This window comes from Nicotiana sylvestris, chromosome 10 (genome assembly GCF_000393655.2).
Source record: "Nicotiana sylvestris chromosome 10, ASM39365v2, whole genome shotgun sequence".
Classification (NCBI taxonomy): Eukaryota; Viridiplantae; Streptophyta; class Magnoliopsida; order Solanales; family Solanaceae; genus Nicotiana; species Nicotiana sylvestris.
This window is the reverse complement of record NC_091066.1, coordinates 14,746,115-14,768,848: the sequence shown is the minus strand read 5'-3', so window position 1 is coordinate 14,768,848 and position 22,734 is coordinate 14,746,115. Positions and strand designations below refer to the sequence as shown.

Here is a 22,734-nt window from a genome sequence, read left to right as displayed (position 1 = left end):
GATAGGGTAAAGGGGGTCGTTTTGGAGGCTTGGGTGCTGGACCGGGTATGTTTGGGTGTTGAGCTGGGTTTTGGACAGATCTTGTGTATAGATTGGCCCAATTTCAGGTTTAAAACATGCCCCTTTTTTCAATTTTCTTTTTCTTTCTTTAATTAATTAAAATCCTAAATTAAATCTTACATTAATCTAATTTGAGAAATTAAGTTAATTATCTAATTATGATATTTACAAAATTAGTTGGTCCTAAATTAAAGAAAAGAAAATTACTAAATTAGCAGTAAAGACTAAAAATGTAAAATGAAAGATATTTTGTTGTGATTTTCACTTTGATAAGACAATTAATTAACTAATTAATCCTGAAATATAAACACAAAATCTAAATACAATGCATGATATTTTTGACATTTTTCCATGATTTTAACAAAATTAGACATGCACAAAAATGCAAACAATTAACAAAATTCTACAAAAGTCCTATAAAATTGCAAACAAGGGAAAAATCTATTTCTTTAATTTGTAGGAGTATTTCACATAGAGCAAAAATTACGTGCTCACACGAGGTCAAGCATGCGTTCGTCAAGGACAAGGTATCCAAACTCCTTAAAATAGGATCCATCCGGGAAGTTAAATGCACGGACTAGTAGTGGTAGTACCTAAAAAAAGGAATAAGCTATGAAAATGTGTAGATTACAAACATCTAAACAAGGCATGCCCTAAATCCTTCCTTTGCCTAACATCGATCGGATGATCGACACGACGGCCAGACATGAGATACTCGGCTTTCTCGATGCCTATTCCGGATACAACCAAATTCGGATGGACCCGGATGATCAAGAAAGACTTCTTTCATCACTAAATTTGGCACCTACTGATAATGCAAGTTAAAGAACGCCGGTGCCACCTATCAATGCCTAGTAAGCTGGATGTTCGAAGAACAAATAGGATAATCAATGGAAGTTTATATTGACGACATGTTAGTCAAGTCTCTATGAGCAAAGGACCATTTGAAACATTTGCAGGAGACCTTTGACATACTGAAGAAATATAATATGAAGTTGAACCCGGAGAAGTGTGCATTTGGGGTCCGATTGGAAAAATTCCTCGGGTTCATGGTATCCAATCGAGGGATCAAAATCAACCCCGACAAAATCAAAGCCATAGAGGACATTACCGTGGTGGACAACGTTAAGGCCGTTCAAAGACTAACCATGCGCATAGTCACCCTAGGCTGGCTCATCTCGAGGTCCTTAGTCAAAAGCCATCGATTCTTCTCACTGTTAAAGAGGAAGAATAACTTTTCTTGGACCCAAAAATTTTAGCAAGCCTTGGAAGAACTCAAACGGTACCTATCGAGTCCGCTCCTGTTTCACAATTCAAAGGCAGATAAATAGTTGCACCTCTACTTGGTGGTTTCCAAGGTGGCGGTAAGTGGAGTCTTAGTTCGGGAGGAAGAAGGTATGCAAACTCCTATTTACTATGTCAGTAGAACTCTAGTGAGGCCGAATCAAGGTATTCTCACTTGAAAAAATTGGCGCTTGCTTTGCTAAGCGCCTCTAAGAAACTAAAACCATACTTTCAATGCCACCTCATATGTGTCTAACCTCTTACCCGCTAAGGAACATCATGCACAAGCCCAACCTCTTGGGACGGTTGGCCAAATGACCATTGGAAATTAGGGGTACGATATCAAGTATCGACCCCGTACCACCATAGCATCTCAGATTTTGGCAGACTTCGTGGCCGATTTTACGCCGACCATAATATTTGAAGTCGAAAGTGAATTACTGTTGACCTCGGGGGCCACTTTGGGAATTCGAACCCTTTTTACTGACGGTACCTCGAACGCGAAGGGGTCCGCGCTCGGTATCGTATGAAAACCACCTATGGGAAATGTAATTAGGCAATCTAGTAGAACTGTAAAATTGACTAACAACGAGGACGAGTATGAGGGCATGATTGTAGGTCTAGAATTGGCTAAAAGCCTTGGGGACGAGGTGATCGAAGCTAAGTCCGACTCCCTCCTCATAGTAAATCAAGTTTGTGAGATTTTCAAAGTAAAAGAAGAACATATGCGAAGATACTTGGATAAGTTATAGGTGACCCTACATCAATTCAGGGAATGGACCTTGCGGCATATAGCGCGAGATCAGAACAATGAGGCCGATGCACTAGCTAACTTGGGGTTTTTGGTCGATGCCGATGAATTTGGTTAGGGAACAGTAGTGCCGCTAATGAATTCAGTGAGAGAAGAAGGCCATACCGAAGTAAACTCAACAAGTTTAACTTGGGATTAGAGGAACAAATACATAGACTACTTGAAGACCGGAAAATTGCCTTCGGATCCCAAAGAGTCGAGAGCCTTACGCACTATGGCCGCCAGATTTAGTTTAGTCGAAGGGGCATTATTTAGGGGAACCTTCGACGGCCCGGTATCCCAATGCTTGGGACTGGGAGAGACTAAATACACCATGAGAGAAGTTCACGAAGGCACATTCGGAAACTATTCAGGAGCATAATCTTTGGTTCAGAAACTAATTAGGCTCAGCTATTACTTGAACGAAATGGAGAAAGATATGAAGGACTTCATACGGAAATGTGACAGCTGCCAAAGGCATGCCCCGATGACCCATAAACCAGGGGAAATGCTCCACTCGATTTTGTCCCCATGTCCATTTATGAAGTGGGGAATGGACATCATCGGTCTCCTGCCATAGACACCTGGTAAATCTCAATTAATACTATTCATGACCGATTATTTTTTCAAATGGTTCGAGACTCAAGCATTCTAAAAGGTGCAGGAGAAAGAAGTCACTACTTCATCTTGGACCACATAATCTGTCGATTTGGGATACCAGCCGAGATCGATGCCGACAATGAAAAATAATTCATTGGCAGCAAAGTGAATAAATTTTGTATGATCACAAGACCAAGAAGATACTATCAACGCCTTATTACCCTAGTGGGAACATGCATGCAAAATCAACAAATAAGACCATAATTCAAAACCTTAAAAAGAGATTGACCAGTGCGATAGGGAAATGGAAGGAGATCCTACCCGAAGTCCTGTAGGCGTACCGTACAACTTCAAAATCTAGCACTGGGCCCATCCTGTTTTCCTTTGTCTATGGAGCTGAAGCCTTAAAACTAGTCGAGATGGGAGAACCGAGCCTCAGGTTCCAGTATGCGACTAAAGAGCCAAACGGCAAAGCTATGACCACGAGCCTGAAACTATTGGATGAAAGATGGGAGGCCGCCCTGGTTCAGTTGGCCGCACATAAATAGCGAATAGAAAGGTATTACAACCAAAGAGCCATCCTTGGAAACTTTTAAGTCGAGGACATGGTGTTGAGGAAAGTAACGTTACACACCAGGAACCCGAATGAAAGGAAGCTGAGACTGAACTGGGAAAGACCATATTGAGTTGTCGGAATAACTGGCAAATGTTCGTATCAACTCGAAGTGGGAAATGACGTACAACTATCGAGAAAGCAAAACGTGACACACTTAAAGCGGTACTATTGCTAAGGTACGAACTCAATTATTTTTTAATCATGTTATAAATCAGACTTACGTATGCAGGTAATCAGCTTAGCACAAATGTGTCTATTAGGTCTGAAAGCACGTGTTGTACTCTTTTTTTCTTAGACCGATTTTGTCTCGAAGTGGGTTTTTCGGCAAGGTTTTTAACGAGGAAACAGTAAAATGTGCTAACCTAGATTTGAATACCAGTTTTAAACCAGAGTTAATGATCATTTGCTTTAGGTCAATAATATTCGAGCCCTTACGAGTTCAACCTCGAACACTGGGGGCCATTACCCTCGGATTACGGTCTTTAGAAAGGAAAAAATAAAACTTTATGTGCTAAAAGTTAAGGCTTAGGATTCATTGTAAGAGATAAAAGATCGTGTGAACCGTGCCCAAAGAGTCCACTCTGGCCATGGCACAAGTTTTTATGTACTTTCAATAGTGTACTTTGCATACTAAGAAATGAAAGAAATTTCCACTTCCCATACACTTTGTTACAATGTATCTTTGCTTGTTCGATCTCGGATCCTAAAGCCCACGGGCTACCCCTACTTGGGGACTATCGAGCCCATGGGCTACCCCTATTCGGGGACTATCATGACCACAGGGTACCCCTACCCAGGAACTGTCGTCCAACGAAAACTCGAACGACTCGAGCTATCGAATCCCAGAGGCACAAAACCTATTAGGCGGTGCCTAAATATAAAAGGCTACGACCACCCAAAAAACGGCTTTGAAACATCCGAAGTCCATCACCAGAAAGTAAGGTGTTATGAAAATTCAAAACCTACAAAAGGGTTACCCTCGACAAAAACATCGTCTAAAAATACTTAAGCATCTTCAAAACCTCTGGTCTCACCGAGGGTTCGAAGCCATAACAAACAAAGTTGCATCAAAGTCGGGCTTCATTCGAACCTTTAGAAAATGAATGCCCCGGAACAATATCTGATTCTATGCTATGGCATTAAAAACAATACACAAATAGAAATTTCAAGAAGATTCTGGAAAAGTAAAGGCACGATATTTCCAGAAAGGGAAATTTTTTATATTCCAAAATATATTTACAAAGGCTCGATAGAACGACCTTAAAATGAATAAATAAAAATACATAAGGGAAAAACTAGAAAAACACGAAGGCATCTACGCCTGGTTTTCATCGGGGCCCGACTCGTCGCTAGAAACGACGGATCCTTCAGAGCCTTTGGGACCCTTAGGCTTGTAGAGCTTCTTCGCCTCAGCCTCGAACCTCATAACTTCTTCAATCTTGGCCACTAGGTAAAAACCTCGGCATGGATTTCTTCTAGGGTCTCTCTCCAGGATAGTCGTTTTATGTATACAGTCTTCATCTTTAAGCGGGTCTCGACTGCCTCCACATTGGCTTGTACTGGGACACCATTTCCTCGGCATCAGCAGCGGTTGTATATAACTTAGACCTCAGTATCGCGTATTCTTGTCCAAGAGCATACCGTTCTTTGACGGCAAGCTCAACTATGCCCGGAGATTATCATTCAGCCGAGACCATTATTGGCTTTGTCCTTCGCTACCCGAAGTTGGTTCTCGATCGATGCCAGCTCCGCCTTTGCAGCTTCTTTCTCTGAAGCAAGCAGGTCTATCTTGCCCTTCCACACTTCGGTTGTGGCCTTGACCTCGTCCATCTCGGCCCGAAGCCGATCGATCCGGTCTATTTTTTGTTGGACCTGCGAGGTGGTGTTATTAGTCACCACGACTAGCTGCTCATGTTTAGCCTCAAAGATCTTTACATTCTTAACCAAGTTGGCGTGTTCCCGCTTCAGGGTAGAGGCCTCATTCTGGGCTTTTTCCAACTTATCCTGGAGAGTCGGGAGGTCATTGAGGGCCTCATCCTGCTGCTCAGTAAGAGCTCTATACATGTCCTTATTCCGGACCTGCTCTTTGAGCTTGAACTCAAGTTAGCTAATCTTTAAGCGGTATTGGAGGAAGATTTCATGGTGAAGCACTAACACCTAAAAAGAAATGAAGTTAGTATAGGGCATCAAAGACCAAAGTAAGATTCATAAAAGGGGTACAAAGGGATGACGCCTTACCCGACCATCCTCCAAGATTGTAATAATGCCGGTTCGCTTGTGCTCGGGGTCCACACTCGGAGGGGGAAATTGCTTTGTTAATTTCTGGCTTAAGCTCGGCCTTACCGCTCTCAAGGGCACATCCTTCTTTGGGACCTCCAGGTGACCAAGCCCGAAAAATCCTCCAATACAGCCATATCCATGCCGTCGAAGAATGAGATGTGGGTGTCATTTGGGCCACGCGTCACCTCTCCTGACTTCTATTTACCCGCTTGGGCCTCTTCAAGCATGGACTCGGTATAAGAGGGTGTCTCTATGATGTCAATGACACGGGTAGCCTCTTTCGGAACAGGAGCAGCTTCTTGGGAGGCTGTAGCCTCCGTCTCTCTCTCTAGTTCCAAGTTAGACGGGGATCAACTCCATGATCCTCTTTCTCGGTCGTCGCTTGATCCCCCCTCATTAAGGGTCAAGCCATGAGTGATGAAAAGATCGTCATCTTTAGGCTCGTCCCTGAGCCGGTAGAGGTGTCCGGTCCAAAGGACTTAGTGCTCATTTTGAGATTTCTGACACGAGTGGTCACTTTCTTCGTTTTCTTCGCCTCGACGCCCGGGGAACCCAAGGACTTCCTCTTCCTCCTCTTCTTCTTCTCCTCCTTCGCGACAGCCCCAGGCTTCCTCGAATGGAGGGCTCGACAAGCGAGGACATATCCTCATCCTCACCCAATGGCCTAAGTTCGGTGGTCTTAGGCAACCTTGTAAAAAAGGAAAAAGGTTAGCAGTGTGTAAGATAAAAGCATGATTATAATTATTCAACGAAGAATCTTACCATGGGAATGAGCCTCCCACTTGCCCTTTGAAAGCTTGCACCAATCGTGCACGGAGTATGGCATCTGCTTGCTGATCCCCTTGATCCATTCCTTGAATTGGGGGATTGCATTAGGACTTTGGGCAACAGATGCGCGATCACAAACACAAGTAATGAAAGAGAGAGAGAGAGAGAGAGAGAGAGAGAGAGTAATATCATTATTGGGATCGGGAATGACTACATCTGTACCATCCCATTTACAGTCGGCTTGGATTATAGATAGGATTTCTTCAGTGACAGAGCATATGTATCTCCATACTCTCTCACCTCGATCTTGTTGACTAGAGGCTTTCTCAATCTTGAAGTCGTCCCCGATAGAACAACCCTCGAGTATGAAGCTCTTCATGGGAGGCTCCTGAGCCAGTTCATAGACGGCCACATTGGCATCTGCGGCTAGGTTGCAAGATGAAGGAGCAGCCTGTTGAGGCATTGGCTTGGAGATTTTTGCCGGAAATATGAAGGGTTGAGGAAAAATATGAAGATTTGAAGATAATACGAAGGTATGAAGGTCTGGGATGAAGGTTCTAAGAAAATGTATAAGGGTTGAAGATGAATATATGAAGGCTCAAAGAATAATGTATGAAGGTTTGTAGATGTTAGAAGCCGTTAGAGAATTTGAAGGTAAAATCTAGAATCGAAAAGTGAAAGAAGTGGAAGGGGTTGAAGCTTTTATAGGGGAAAAGGCAATCATTGCACGACGCTTCGCGTTCGAAGACAGCTAGTCGATGTCTAACAAGTGTTCAAAGTCAGAACAACACGACTTATGGGACGTTTCGATTTACCCTTCATCTCAGTTATAATGTATGAGAGAAAGAATCAGGGTTTATCTATTGTTTACCATCGTCTCGGCAAACCTACTCTCCACAACATGAGCGGACTATCTGTATACAGGTAAAATCGGGGATAGAGCATACCTCGATTTCCCATTGGAGAAAACGGAAGAAGGGCATAGACGCACGAGCCTAAATTGAGTCCGAAAAACCCTTCATACCGAGACCCTTGAAAGAAGAACGACGTGTCGTCACCGGGCATGATAAAGCGACGCTCCCCGGACCCAGAACGAGTTCTAAAATCTTAGAAAACACGGTAAACAGTTATGCACGATGGATAAGGGGCGGTGATATTCGTACTTGACCGGATATCACGGCACGGATCTCGCTCGATGTCGGGTACAGATCAGTAACTAATGAGCAAGGAAGATTTTTACTTTTTTTAGACTTGTACTAGGGAAGAAACTCTCCTACTTTATAAAAGGGAGGTTTTTTCTTTTGATGGACATTGTAATATGCAAATAAAGACGATATAAATTCATTTTATGCTTTCTAGCTATTGCAAAGGTTCTTACTAAGTGTTTGTTCCTCATCCGATTTGGGTTCGAACTAGGAGTCCGATCGAAGGCAAAACTACTGTTCAACCTAGGTTCGGGCTAGGCCATAATATTACAACTGGTTTGATCATTCATTTTGTCTTTAACTCGTTTATCTAATATTCCTGACTATTTGTGTTGAATCAATGCACATATCCTTAAAACGGCATACAAATTTAATTGTTATCCGATTCAAGGGTAAAAAAAATACATATATGAGGTTTTGCCCAAAATTATTAGATTCTGCCGAATCCATAATTTGGACTCTAGTTTCGCCCCTAACCTCTAGTATATACAGGGGCAGAGCCACATGATTCAACCAAGGGGTGTCGATTGACGCCCCTTCGCCGGAAAGTTACATTGTATTATTAGATATATTTTTCTTTTATGTATATTTACTATACGTTGACTCCCCTAAACTTTTCGGTGTATTTACTTTTTTAAAAAATATTTTGACTCCCCTTGGTGAAAATTCTGGCTCCGCCACCGAGTATATATCTATATCTATCCATATTCTATATTATAATAAAAGCACGAATAATTTATGCTAAATATTGAATAACTAAAATATCTCTGAAATATTGACAGACTTTTATAACCTTAAATATTTGTATAATTTGAGGATAAAATGATAAATCACCTAAAGCTGAAATTCTTTTCCTGTTTAAATAACACATACAACAAGCCACAAAATTGGTTTTAAGTCAAATTCTTTTAGGACACTACTGTTTTGGACTACTCCTCACCACATCATTATTGAGTACATTTAAATTTTAACCGATTACAGGTAAAAGTTACAAGCACTTTCAATTCCTTTCTGTTTGTAGGAGTCCTTTATTAAGTTTTAACTGGTTACAACTCCTTTTTACGTTTAGGAGTATTTTTTTTTTCCAGCACTTCCGACTCCTTTAGTTTAGAGTTCTTTTTATTCTTTTCGAGTTAGGAGTCCTTACCACTTTTTTTTTTTTTTGTTTATTTCAATTATATAATTCTACCTTACATAATTATTATTTTTCCAAATAATATATGCAAACACATTTATAGAAGAAGCAATTATTCCACGGTCTTCATCATTAAAACTTTGGATAGTTTTCGTTTTGAAGTGCAAAGTTGCAATTACTGCAAAAATAGATTTCACACTGAAAAAAATAGTCATATAATTATTTTACTAATATTTATGAATATTTCTTTAATTATTTTTTCTAATATTTAGTACTTTAAAATTAATAAATTTTATATATTAAATCCATCCTTCTTTGAACTATCTATTTGTAAAAGATAACTAATAAAGAAGGTTCGTAAATTTAATTGTTAAATCCTTCGAGAATTTTCAACTCCTTTTAAGTTTAGGAGTATTCGTTGTTTGGTTAAAAAGTGTTAGCTTTACAAGACTAATGAGAGTAAAACCACAAATCTTCAATGTAACACCCCGTACATTCGGATTAGGTGTGGATGTGTTAAATAGGTATTAATCTAATATTATAGACATATGAAGTCCTAGCGGGATGAGTATGGGTAAAAATAGTTGTTTTAGAATCAAGATGAAGAAAGAGGTGCATAAGATTCGATAAAATCTACGAAGTTTACAAAATGTCATACTTACAGGAGGTTTAGTGAAAAATGTGAAAGGTATTTGAAAAAACTCAAAACATTAAAGTTGTAGGGCTTTGAAATATCTTTCCAACGGATCTTTGTGCAAAATGTTATGTGCGTTTTACAAAAATAGTGTGTGATATGCACGCCCTGAGTGCGCCTCGACCGCGACAGCGCACCTGTGGCAGTTTTACTGCCATTTTGCGTGGTCAGGGGCGCGGTCGGGCCTACAGGTGCACGGGGGCACACATGGGGGGTTATTTTAAAGCCTTACTTCGTCCCCTACAGCCCCAAAACATAAAAACTTACTCTAGAATGGGGAATTCTCAAAAACCTAACTCCTTAAGGGTCCCTCCACCATCCAAGGTAAGTTCTAATGGTGATTCTAAGTTAATTTCAATTCCCCAACACCTTATTAACATAGGTAAACCCTCCATATCACTAGATATTCGATTGGGACATCATTGTTGAGAGAAGAAACCGTAGAACTCGAATTCAGGGGGATTGAACTTCAAAAAGGTAATGTCTTCACCCTCTAATTGATTCTAGCATTGGATTAATGATTATGGACTCTAGTTCATAAGATATGAGTTGATGGGTTTGATAGAAAAACATGAACATTTATAGGTTTGGGGTATTGATTGTTGATTATTGGTTAAGGGTGTTGTTTACTTTATGGGTGATAAAGAATGATGTTGATTATAACCACTTAAGACTTTAGAATTTATCTACGAGCAAGAGAATGGGTTATTGTGTGTAGAGACACAATTAATAAGGACTATGAAACTTTATTATCATCAAGTGTTTGATAAAATGCTTAAGTGATCACACCTAATATGGAATCCCTTTGACTTGTATTGATATAGATTAAAGTTGAAAGGGTTGATGAATGTTGTATTACGCTCAAGAGCAGGAACTTAAGGTATGTGAGGATAACTCTCTATGTTTAGGAATGTTAATGATTCTCCCTACACCATGTTTCTTTTACCGTATTACCAATTGCCTCAGAAATATAGTTAAGCCTAGTTCCTTGAATAGTTGTAGAACTTCTATTCTCTAGTTTCGTAACTTGTTCATGACTTTCATTCTGAATGTTGTGAAATCAGTGCGTAATCAATAGAGACTTGGGTTTGATGCCCCTGAGTCTTAGTATAGATTACTGAGTATACCATAAACAGTTGAAGTTTCAGTTTTCATAATTAGATCAAGAATACATGTCTTAGTCTAGTCCGATTCAGTATTCCAGTATTGTGTAACTCTGTGTGATCCAATATTCCAGTATCATGTAACTTAGTGTGATTCAATATTTTACTATCATGTATTGCAGTATGATTCTCAGTTCCTGATTTTAAATCCCTGAATGTTGAACACCTGTATTTGGGCCCGAGGCCGCAGTTAATGCTTTATGCATCTTTGGGCATGAGGTCGCAGTTTATGATTTATGCATCTTTGGGCCTGAGGCCGCAGTTATGTATACGTATACTTGGTCCCGAGGCCGCAGTTCATATATATATATATATATATATATATATATATATATTGGGCTTGAGGTCGCAGTTAATGCTTTATGCATCTTTGGGCCTGAGGCCGTAGTTAATGCTTTATGCATCTTTGGGCCTAAGGCCGCAGTTATGTATACGTATACTTGGGCCTGAGGCCGCAGTTGTGCACATATATATATTGGGCCTGAGGCTGCAGTTTAATATTCAGATAAACAGGTTGTTCATCATTCAGAAGAGGGAGTACTCATATCCTTACTTCCTTTGTTCAGCTCAATTATTAGTTATCATTTTATTTATCAGTTATCATTTCAGTTACCAGTTATTAGTTTAGTTATCAGTTATCAGTTATCAATTAATATTTCAGTTTTAGTTTCAATAGTTATCACTTCAGTTATCAATTACAAATTCTCAGTTATCAACTTAGTTTCAGTTTCAGCATTTATAATTCTTTCTTTCAGTTGCTTTACATACCAGTGCAATTCAAATGTACTGACATCTCTTTTGTCTGGGCCTGCATCTCACGATGTAGGTAATGATTTACAGGTTGATGATTTAGAGCGCTAGTATTCTCGTACCAGCTATTTGGTGATCCCCAGTTCTTTCGGAGCATTATCATTACTTTACAGTCTTTTAGTATTTACAGACAGTTAGTATTTTCAGTACTTCATTAGAGCTTCATTGACTAGAGTAACAGTTAGACAGAGTCTCAAGCTTTTCATGTTAAGTTATGTGGTTGTAAATATATTTCAGAATTGTATTAGTATTTCCGCACTTTGATTTATATCATTCAGACTTTTAGTATATCAACATGTGTTAGTTTATCTTCCTCATTTAGTACATTATGATATCACATATTGATTCAGCCAACAAGTTGGTTCGCTTGGTCATATGTAGTTAGGCACCGAGTACCGTGTTACGTCCAGACTCAGGTTCGGAGCGTGATATTCACTCTTTTTTCTAATTAAAATTTGTCAACTCTAAATACTATAAAGAATGTTTGCAATTTTTTTCGAATTGCTATTGATAATATTTCGTGAACTATTCACGACAGGTTTTTTCTCTTCGTTTTCTCTGCATCCATACTTTTCCACGTCTCAAAAGTATTCAATTTTGTGATTCACATTCATTTCTCGGGCAGGTTGTGAAACTGGAGATAATAGTACAGTCTGTGATAATTGAAATCACTATCACGCTTTGGGTGCTTCTGAAAGTTCTAAAACTATAAGGTCTCATACATGTCCTTGGACTTTTCATCATTTTTTTGAGGGCATGTGTCACGACCCGGAATTCCCACAATCGGGATCGTGATGACACCTAACATTTCACTTGCTAGACAAGCCAATGTTAAAGGATCTTTAAGCCAATTTTTAACCAATTTCAATAAACAAAACAATTAAACCGAAATAAAGCTAAACTGAGTGCGGAATAACATAAAGGCCAAAAATATCTAGTACAACCCGGATCTGGTGTCACAATTCACGAGCTTATAGAATCTTTATAACCAGGGTCTGAAGTAAATACAACTATCTTGAACGAAAAAATAGTAAAATAGGGGAATAGGAAGGGGACTTCAAGGTCTGCAGATGCCAGCAGACCTACCTCGAGTCTCCAAGTCAACCAATCCGAGCTGATATGCCTCTCGAATAGCTGGGGCTAATACCAAAGTATGCACAAAAAGTGCAGAGTGTTGTATGAGTACAACCGATCTCATGTACTCCGTAAGTGTTGAGTCTAACCTCGACAAAGTAGTGACGAGACTATGACAAGATACCCACGTAATAAACCTGTGCAGATAACAGTATACGTACAAGATAATAACAAATAGAGGCTAACCATGTACTTTTGGGAGGGGACATGTGAATGGGGGGAGGGGAGTTACAAGATATGATACAATACAGCGTGAAATGATAACCAGAACAGTCAATATGCCTTTAACCAGTTAACAAATAAACATAACGAATAAGACTGCACAATATCACCCTTCGTGTTTTTACTCTAAACCTCAAAATAAAACAATAATAACGGCACGACATCACCCTTCGTGATTTTACTCTCAACCTCACAATGAAACAATAATAACGGGATGACATCACCATTCATGATTTTACTCTCAACCTCACAATGAAACACTAATAATGGCACGAAATCACCCCTCGCACTTGTACTCTCAACCTCACAATGATACAATAATAACGATATGGCATCACTCTTCATGCATTAACTCTCAAATATGGCGCGACATCACTTTTCATGCATTAACATTCACTACCCAAAATCCATTAAAGGTCGTGATGGCGCCGGACACCACTGTCAGGCAAGCCAGCACCAAATAGTTAATTTAGTTCTCATTTTAGTATTTTTGAAATCACAATTTCCTTCAATTAAATAATAACTGATGAACTTCACAGAGTAAATAATAATATTTTTAGCAATTTCAATACTGAATAATTTCATAATCATCCCAGAATCTGGTGTCACAAGTGTATGAGCATTTACTAGGAACTTTAAATAAAATATAATAAATGTCCGGAATACAAATTTGGACAGAAAAGAAAGTACAATTACTCTGAAGGAGGCTCTGCTGGTTGCGGATCGTACATAAGATGCAGCTCACCTAAGTCCCCGCATCAATCACACTGTTGCGCTCACAAGGCCACTGAACATACATGTGCTTGTACAACAAAATGTACATCAAGTGTAGTATGAGTACAAAAACAATGCATACCCAGTAAATAACCAGTCTAACCTCAAAGAAGTAGTGATAAGGGGTCGACTCCGACACTTACTAGCGGTCCAACAATAAGATAATATGAAATTCTAATTAAGCACGATTTATAGTGATAACAATAAAACTCAGAATAAGAAATAACTGAACAATTCTTTCATCATATTAAAAAACCTCAAACACTTCCTTCATTTAAAACATTTATCTCTCAAATAACGAATTTATACAATTTATAAAAAGGGTTTCCAATTCTATTATCACACGTGAATTCCACCGAGGATGTTCGGCCCGATCCAACATAAATGTAAATGGTGCACTACCGAGGGTCAAACAGCACGAACCATAGATGCATCTATTACCCTGCTCACGAATCTTAAATGCGACACAGTCAAAAGTAAATTTAAGGAATTACCCAGCTCGAGAATCATAACTGCGACGCGGTTGAATATAATTTTAACTAAATCATAATCCTTTCTTGATTCTTTTCAAAATACAGAAAATTCAACTTGAAGCTTTTAAGAAAATTACCACGCTCGTGAATCATACATGCGACACGGCTATGGTTTATTGTTTTCTTCTGCTCGTGTTAAATTCCTCTGTTTAAATGTTATTATTTTGAAATTGTTAATGAATATAAAATGGGTAAAAAGGTCAATTGTGCAATTAATTGGCTTGCCTATCTTGTAGTAGTAGGCGCCATCACGACTCCCGAGGGTGAGAATCCGGGTCGTGATAGTTAAACAACAATTTTAGACTACTCCAGTGCAGTTCTTAGCACGTTCGAGGACGAACGTATGTTTAAGTGGGAGAGAATGTAATGACCGATCGGTCGTTTTGAGCTCTAGCACGTCGTTCGGTGGTTTAAGGCCATGAGTAGTTTCACTTCAGGCATTATGACTTGTAGTGTGGTCGGAATTGAAATTCGGGAAATTCGGAGTTGATCTGAAAAGAAAATTCTCATTTCGGAAGCTTTAAGTTAGAAGAATTAACTAAGTTTGAGTTTTGAGTAAATGACTTTGGAATCAGGATTTGAAGGTTCCAGCAGGTTCGTATGATGATTTCAGACTGAGGTGTATGTTCGGATCCGATTTAGGATGACCCAGGAGCATTTCAGCGCCTATTTTGGGAGTTAGCATTTTGGAAGAATTTTATAAATTTGGGTTGAAGTTCATTTCAATGTTATCAATGTCTATTTGGAATACCGAGTCTGAGAATAGCTTCATATGGTGATTTTGGTATTGGAAGCGCATCCGGAAGTGGATTTGGAGGTCCATAGGTCATTTTGGAGTCGTTTGGCAAAAGTTAGAAATTTGAAGGTTTTTGAGAAGTTTTACCGGAAGTGGACTTTTTGATATCAGGGTCGGATTCCAATTTGGAAGTTGGAGTAGGTCCATAATGTCAATTATAACTTGTGTGCAAAATTTGAGGTCAATCGGACGTGATTTGATAGGTTTCGGCATCAAATGAAGAAGTTTGAAGTTCTAAAGTTCATAAAGCTTGAATTGGAGTGAGATTCATGGTTTTAGCGTTGTTTGATGTGATTTGAGGCCTCAAGCAGGTCCGCATTATGTTTTGGAACTAGTTGGTGTGATTGGACTGGGTCTCGGGGGGCCTCAGGTGTGTTTCGGGGTGGTTTGGGATCAATTCGGGTTGTTTTGACTGTTGTTATCTGGTTCTGGTGTTGTTCTTCGCCAACGCTAAGGGTTCAGGCGTTTGCAAAGAAGGATTTGTTTGTAGCGGATTTTTGTGCTTTGCGTTCACGGTCGGGTCATCGCGTTCTCGAAGGGGAAGCTGGGCCTATGGATTTTTTAGACTTCGCGTTCGTGAAGGGTGCACCGCGTTCACGAAGAGTTAATTGTGGAGCTGGACCTGGTATTGCTTCGTGAATGCGAAGGTCTTACTGCGTTCGCGAAGAAGGGCAATGCTGGGCAGTGTGACTATAAAGACGGGATTTGGCCATTTTCCTCCATTTTTCATTTGATTGGGCAATTTTTGGAGCTCTTGGAATGGAGATTTTCGTCATCTATGTCAAGGTAAGTGATTCCCACCTATTGCAAGTTAAATACTTGGATTATGTATGTATTAGACATGGAAAATTGTAGAAATTGTGGGGATTTGGTAGAAACCCTAGAATTTGGTATTTCGGATTTTTGACCGCGAATTTGGGCATAGAATTGAGAATAAATTATATATTTGAGTTCATGGGGTTATGGGTGAGGTTTATCTTCGAAAATTTTTGGAATCCGGGTACGTGGGCTTGAGGGTGATTTTTTTCGATTTTTCGATCGGGATTAGAAATTTATTATAAATTGGATTATAATGAGTATTGGAGTATATTTTTATGGGTTTGCATATTTATTGGCTAGTTTTGGAGCGTTGAGCATAAGTTAGAGTCGTCGGAAGGGCTTGGGAGCCGGTTATGGAACTTCAGAGCAAGGTAAGTCTCCTTTATAACCTTGTAAGAGGGAATTTACCCCATAGGTAAAATAATTCAAAATGTGCTTCTATTTGTGGGTAGCTACGTACACAAGAGGTGACGAGAGTCCGTACGTAGCTATTAGCTATGCCTATGTCCGGGTAGTTTTAGATTTACATCATGCCTCCTTGTCCTTGCTATTTGGTTTATGGTTATTGTTTGCCTTGAGAAGAAAAAAGATTGAGGTTGCGTAATAATTATGTTGTAAAGAATTTAATTTGAGAAATTTAAGATTTTAAGAGTTTCTATTGAACTTCGTATTTTCGAATAGGATTGAGGAATATCATAACAACTTAAGAAACAGTGAAATATTAACAATAAATGAAGATATGCGGAAGACATAATATGATAACATAGCCAAACATAAGTACGATAATACCAAGTACATCTCTACTCGGAACCGGTATCATAATATCACGGACCATCTACGAATAATACAAACAATTGTGTGAAAAGAAAGATACAATCTGTCTCTGAAGTAAATGAAAATAGAATATAAATATGAAAAGAACGTCGGGGTCTGCGGACGCCTGCAAGACTACCTCGGGATCTCCGACTAGACTGAAGGCAGCCACCCAAAGCTATGATCTAAAAGCTGCCGCTCCGGGATCTGCACACAGTGTAGAGTGTAGTATCAGCATAACCGGCCCCATGTGCTGGTAGTGCCTAGCCTAACCCTGGCGAAGTAATGACGAGGCTAGGACCAGACTACCAAATAAACCTATGTAGTTATATCATATACAACGGAAAATAAAACAGAAATAAACAATTAAAGATGGACGGGGGACATGCCGCGGGAGAATATTATTTACCAACAGTAATTTAAGAGAAAAGCATAAAGAACAATTTAAGATTCACAACACAAGAATAAGGAAATCATAACCAATCAATAAACACTTTTATTATTTATTGTTACGGTGCGCAACCCGATCCACATCATATATCACTATTGCAGCACGCAACCCGTTCCAAATATAACATTGTTGCGGCGTGCAACCCGATCCAAATATAGCATTGTTGCGGCGTGCAACCCGATCCATTTCATGCAATTCAATACCAATCACAAAAGAGTCCCGGCAAGAAAATCGATAATATAAGTAAATACGTCTCGGCAAGGGAATCAGCTATAACCAAACTTGTTCTAACATTTAACTTCACAAAAGAAACCTCAACTAGCACCAATACTCAACCATAAGAAAATTTCCACGAGAATAATCATATTTCTTGCTCAACACAGTGAATCATCAACTTAGGCATTCGTAGTACTTATTAACAACAAAACAATTTCAATTTACGACTCATGGACATGCTTGATACCAACGTATAGATACTCGTCACCATGCCTATACGTCGTACTCAACAAGTAACATGTAGCAAATAAGACACAACTCCTAATCCATCAAGCTAAGGTTACACAAACACTTACCTCGAACTTCCACGGCCAATTCAAGCCTCAAACACCGCTTTTCCTTTAGAATTCGCCTCCAATCAACTCGTATCTAGTCCAAAATGATTTAACAACATCAATAAATGCTAAAGAATTCATACCCAATGCTTAATTATATGTTTTCTATTATTTTTCCCAAAAAGTCAAAAATTGACCCCGGGACCGCTTGGTCAAAACTCGAGGTTCTACCAAAACTCGATCACCCATTTACCCACGAGCCCAAATATACAATTAGTTTTGAAATACGACCCCTAAATGAGGTCTAAATCCCAATTAATCAAAAAGCCCTAACTCTACTCAAATTCCTAATTTCTACCATAAAAACCTTAGATTTTAGGATGAAAATCGATGAAATGCAATGGGAAATCGAAAGAAAAAGGTTTAAAATCATTTACCAATGTTTTGGGGAAGAAATTGTTCTTTAAAAGTCACCTCAATGCTCCCAAATTTCGAAAATAAGAAGTAAATGGGTTCTGCCCGTTTTTGCTTCTGTTTTAAAATCACTGGGCAGACCTTCATCGCGTTCACGATGGGTCTGTCGCATTCGCGATGGGTCTGTCGCATTCGCGATGGATCAGGTCCAATTAGCCATGGCGTTCGCGATAACAGGCTCGCGTTCGCGGAGCTTCAACCCCAGAGCCATCGCGTTCACGGTCGGGTGGTCGCGTTCGCGTAGAGTAAAATACCTCTCCCCCTGCCTAGGCCCAATGGCCGCGATAGCAGGTCCGCGTTCGCGAAGGGAAACACCCCCAAAGCTTCGCGTTTACGTCCTCTGTCTCGCGTTGGCGTAGAAGGAAAATTCCTTCAGCCTAACTTACCCTTTGCGTTCACGAGAGTCCTTCTGCGAACGCGAAGAATAACACACCAAAACACCAGAAACTGAAAACCTGCAACTTTTTTTTCTAAGTTTAAAACCTTCTGAAACCTATCCGAAACTCACCCGAGCCCTCGAGGGTCCAAACCAAACATGCATACTAACTGAAAAACATCATATAAACCTATCCATGTGATCAGATTGCCAAAATAACATCTTTAACAACAAATATAGCATAGAAATCTAAGAAAAATCTCAAAACTTTCAAAGTATCAATTTTTACAACTACGGGTCCGAATCACATCAATTGACTTCCGTTTCTTACCAAATTTCACAAGCTCGACTTAAACCACATATAAGGCCTGTATCGGGATCCAGAACCAAAATACGGGCCCAATACCAACAAGTTCCAAATATTTTCATTTCTAAAACTCATAAATTTTCCAGAAAAATTTTTTCTTCAAAAATTCATTTCTCGGGCTTAGGACCTCGAAATTTGATTCCGGTCATACGCCCAAGTCCCATATTTTCCTGTGGACCCTCCGGGATCGTCAAATTCTAGGTCCGGATCCGTTTACTCAAAATATTGACCGAAGTCAACTTAAGTTCATTTTAAAGGCAAAATTCATCATTTTCACTGGTTTTCACATAAGGGCTTTCCAGCTATGCATCCGGACTACGCACACAAATCAAGGTGGTACTAAAAGAGGTTTTTAAAGCCTCGGAATACAAAATTTATTTCTAAAACAAGTGATGACCTTTTGGGTCATCACAGGACGCCTCAACAATCTTTTCAAAACTGAAATTTCAGTTTGATTAGACTTCTATTTGACTACTAAACCAGTCGTTACTCATTAATTACCCCTTTTCTTTAAATCATTCATCATCATCCCTCCCACTTTCGCATAATTTCCAAAAACCATCAAAATTTCTCTTTTCTTCTAAAATTCAACCTACTCATTTCTTTTATCATAGAATCAAGAAAAATGACTAATCCTCAAGATAACCCTAGTACACCCCAACCATGTTCCTCATCTTCTACTACCCCTCAATCTAGGAAATGATAAGTTAAAATGCTTGCTTGAAAATTGTGGCTAGAGTTGCGCTTTCAAGGAAACTCAATGCATAGCTACAGGTAAGTCAAGCCCAAGAACCCCAAAACTCTGATGACTCTTTCAAGTCTACAACTCAGGGGGAAGCAATTGGGTCTTCTGATTCTGAACAGGTAACTTCTGGAACAAATACTATGAATGAGGTTATTTCTTTGTTAATTAAAAACCTGGAGAATCAGTTTATTTTAGTTGGATATGTAGTGGATGTGGAAATGCCTGAGTCTAGAAACAGAGGAGGTAAAATAAAAGAGAAAAAGAAAAAAGGAGTGAGGGTGTGTGAAGTAATGAAAGGGAAAATGGAAAGAAGTGGTTGATTCTTCACCTAATTCTAAAAGTGATAGGACATCTATCTGTGTAGCTGAGTCAGAAAAGGTGGAGGAAGGTGGCAAGAAAACAGGGGGAAGTGGATCAGGAGAAGTCGCTGAAGGGCTGGTTAATCTTGGAAAGTATATAGATAAACCTGGTTCATCCGTTGAAGAAACTTTAGCAGATCTTTTAAAAAATATAGGTGACAGTTATAACCCCACGAAAAGGAGAACTTCTAAAACAAAGACCCCTGGCACAACAAGAGCCAACAAGAAAAGGAAGGATGCTCCTTCTGATACTACTAAAATTCCTCTCCCAAGAGGAAGAGACACGAGGAGCAAGCTGAAGCAAAGTGAGGAGGAGTTGCAGAAAGCTTTAGAAGAAACTAAGAAGAAAATGATGGATAAAGGGGAAGAAAAAGTGGGAGAGCCTATTGAGGCTGTTGATGTAGATGAGATAGACCTTGTCCATCAAGGTAAAAAAGTGACTGCTGAGGTGGAGGTTCAGACCCCCAAGCCCAAGAAAGCCAAAACATCTTCTAAGAAGTCTACATCTGTACCCAAGTCTGCTGAACCATCTACCCTAACAAAGAGGACCAGGTCTGCAGTGAAACCTAAACAAGTAAACATTGCTGAAGAAGAGGATTCGAGTGAAGAAGATGAGGATGGATCAGACAATAAAGTGGACAAGCTGACCAAGTTTGGCAAAAGGACTATTTTGAAGGGTGGAATCCCAAAGGATCTGGAGGAAGAAGGGATGGTCCTGCTGCTGGAAAAGCTAGAGCTGCAAGGATGGAAAGACATGGTCCTTCAAATGGATAGCAGATTGGCTAGGGATGAAGTAGTTGAGTTTATGGCAAATGTTGTTGTGCAGAATGGAAGAGTTACCATCTTGGTGAAAGGGGTGTAAATCTCTTTTGATATGAAAGAGTTGGGTGAAATTCTAGGTGTACCTACTGAGGGGTACAATGATTACACAAGGCTTAAGTGGCCAAGCCTAGAAAATCTTCCGACTGCCCTTTCCATCATCAGAAATTTCAGTGATCATGAGCAAGAAAGTAAGCCCAGGGCTGTATATAAGAGTGCAATGAAGCCTTCCCACAGGTGTTATTTGAATTTGTCATCAAATGTGTTCTGCCTAGGCAAGAGAGGAGGCACATTGCTAGCTTCATGGACTTGGTTCTGATGGAGTGTCTAGACAGTGGGAAGTAGATAAATTGGCCTAGGTTTATAGTCCAGCTTCTTGATAGAGTTATCAATGGTGCCAAGTCTCATGCTATTCCTTATGGGTTCACTCTTACTACTGTGCTTGCTCATTTTAAGGTGTCTTTGAAGAAGTGGGAGCTAGCTACAAACAAAGATCATTTTGGGGCAAAAACTATGATTGCTTGTGACTATGAGGTTCTTGCTGCTCCTAATGAACTTGGTTCATCTAAAATGACACCAATCAATAGCAAGGTCATAGTCTTGGTACATGAGTGAGGAAAAGGATGTTGAGATAGCAAGGTTGAAGACGCGGTTGACTGAAGTAGAATTTGAGAGAGATGTTCTCAGAAGTGAACTTGCAAGGGAAAAGGAGAAGAATGATGGAATTCTTCAAGACATGTTGAAACTTCTCCAAGCAAATAGCCCAACCCCTACCTCTTCCAAGCCTTAAATCCTAGCCTAGTGTAGTTCCTTCAGTGACCTATTTTGGGATGTTTCTTTTATTGTTGATTGCTCATGTTTTTAGTATTTTTATTTTCTTTTATGCATTGTGGTAGAATCATATCAACTTTCTATGAAATCAATGAAATCTGTTGGTTTTTGCTCTAACTGTTTGTTTTTATTTCTTTGATGGTTGAAATGCTTAGCTTGATCAAAGGATGATTAATCCATGATTGCATTTGGGATAGCCCCAGTGGACATGAGGAAGCTTTATAATATGGGTTCTGTACATTTTTATGCAACTTTTCGATGATGCTAAAAGGGAAAAAATAAATAGGTTGTGCTTTACACAAGTGTTGTTTAGATTTGAACAAGTGATGTTTATAACCTAATGAACCTAGTCCTTGATGATAAGTGAGAAAAAGGAAAAATGTTTCTAACATTGTGTTGATGTTGAGCTGAGTTTAAACAGGGTCTAAGTGTATGAAAAGTACATAGTTTGTTATCATCAAAAAGGGGGAATTTGTTGGCCCAAGTAAAGGCTAGTATTGAAGACTGACAAAGGAACTCAGGCATGAACCAGGTCCATCCCTGTTGAGAACAGATACAGACAGATTTGAGTATGTGAGATGCACATGAAGAAGATAAACCTAACTTGACAGAATTAATATCTCCTGATCCTGATCGAAAATATTGCATAATTGATAGAGAGAATGACTCCTTACTCAAAGAGAACACTGTTCGAGATAGGGAAGGACTTATAGGTTGAGATCAACTAGAATTCTTCTACCAAGGAAGAGTAGAATCAGAATTCTAGTTAATCTTTATTTACTAACTCTATAAATATCAGTGTTATTCTCTTTTACAGGTAATGCACAAACGCAGAAGTTAAACGTGAATTGAGAGCAAAATAGCAATATTTTTTGCAAGCAGTTCGTGTGTGATTAAAGTGTGAAACCTGAAACTACATGAACCAGATAGAAGAACCAGTTCCAAGTGTCTGTCTTTTATTCTAGTTCAATTATAGTAGGTGGTTTCATATTGTACCTTTCAGCTTTATTTAGAGGCAATTGTAATAGGTACTCAGAGTATTCAAATTAGAGTTAACTTGAAGTTGTCACAACAGTTAGAGGTTGTGTGCTACAACGGGATTAGAGTTAATCCTAGGTTTATAAAAGTATTTTGTAAATGCAGTTTTTGGCTCAATGATTTTAGTGGAGAGTTTGAAAAAATCATACTGGAAAGTAGGTCGTGGTTTTTTCACCTTTTGAGCCAGGTGTTTTCCACGTAAAATACTTGTGTTCTTTACTTTTCAC

The 22,734-nt window shown here is 39.3% G+C and overlaps 1 protein-coding gene across 1 annotated transcript; it reads right to left on the bottom strand.

Moving 5' to 3' along the window:
• Window positions 1-5,033: 5,033 nt before the first annotated feature.
• LOC138879032 (uncharacterized) lies at window positions 5,034-5,414 on the bottom strand. The gene has a single exon (XM_070158606.1). The coding sequence runs from the start codon at window positions 5,412-5,414 to the stop codon at window positions 5,034-5,036; it is 381 nt and encodes a 126-aa protein (XP_070014707.1).
• Window positions 5,415-22,734: the final 17,320 nt, after the last annotated feature.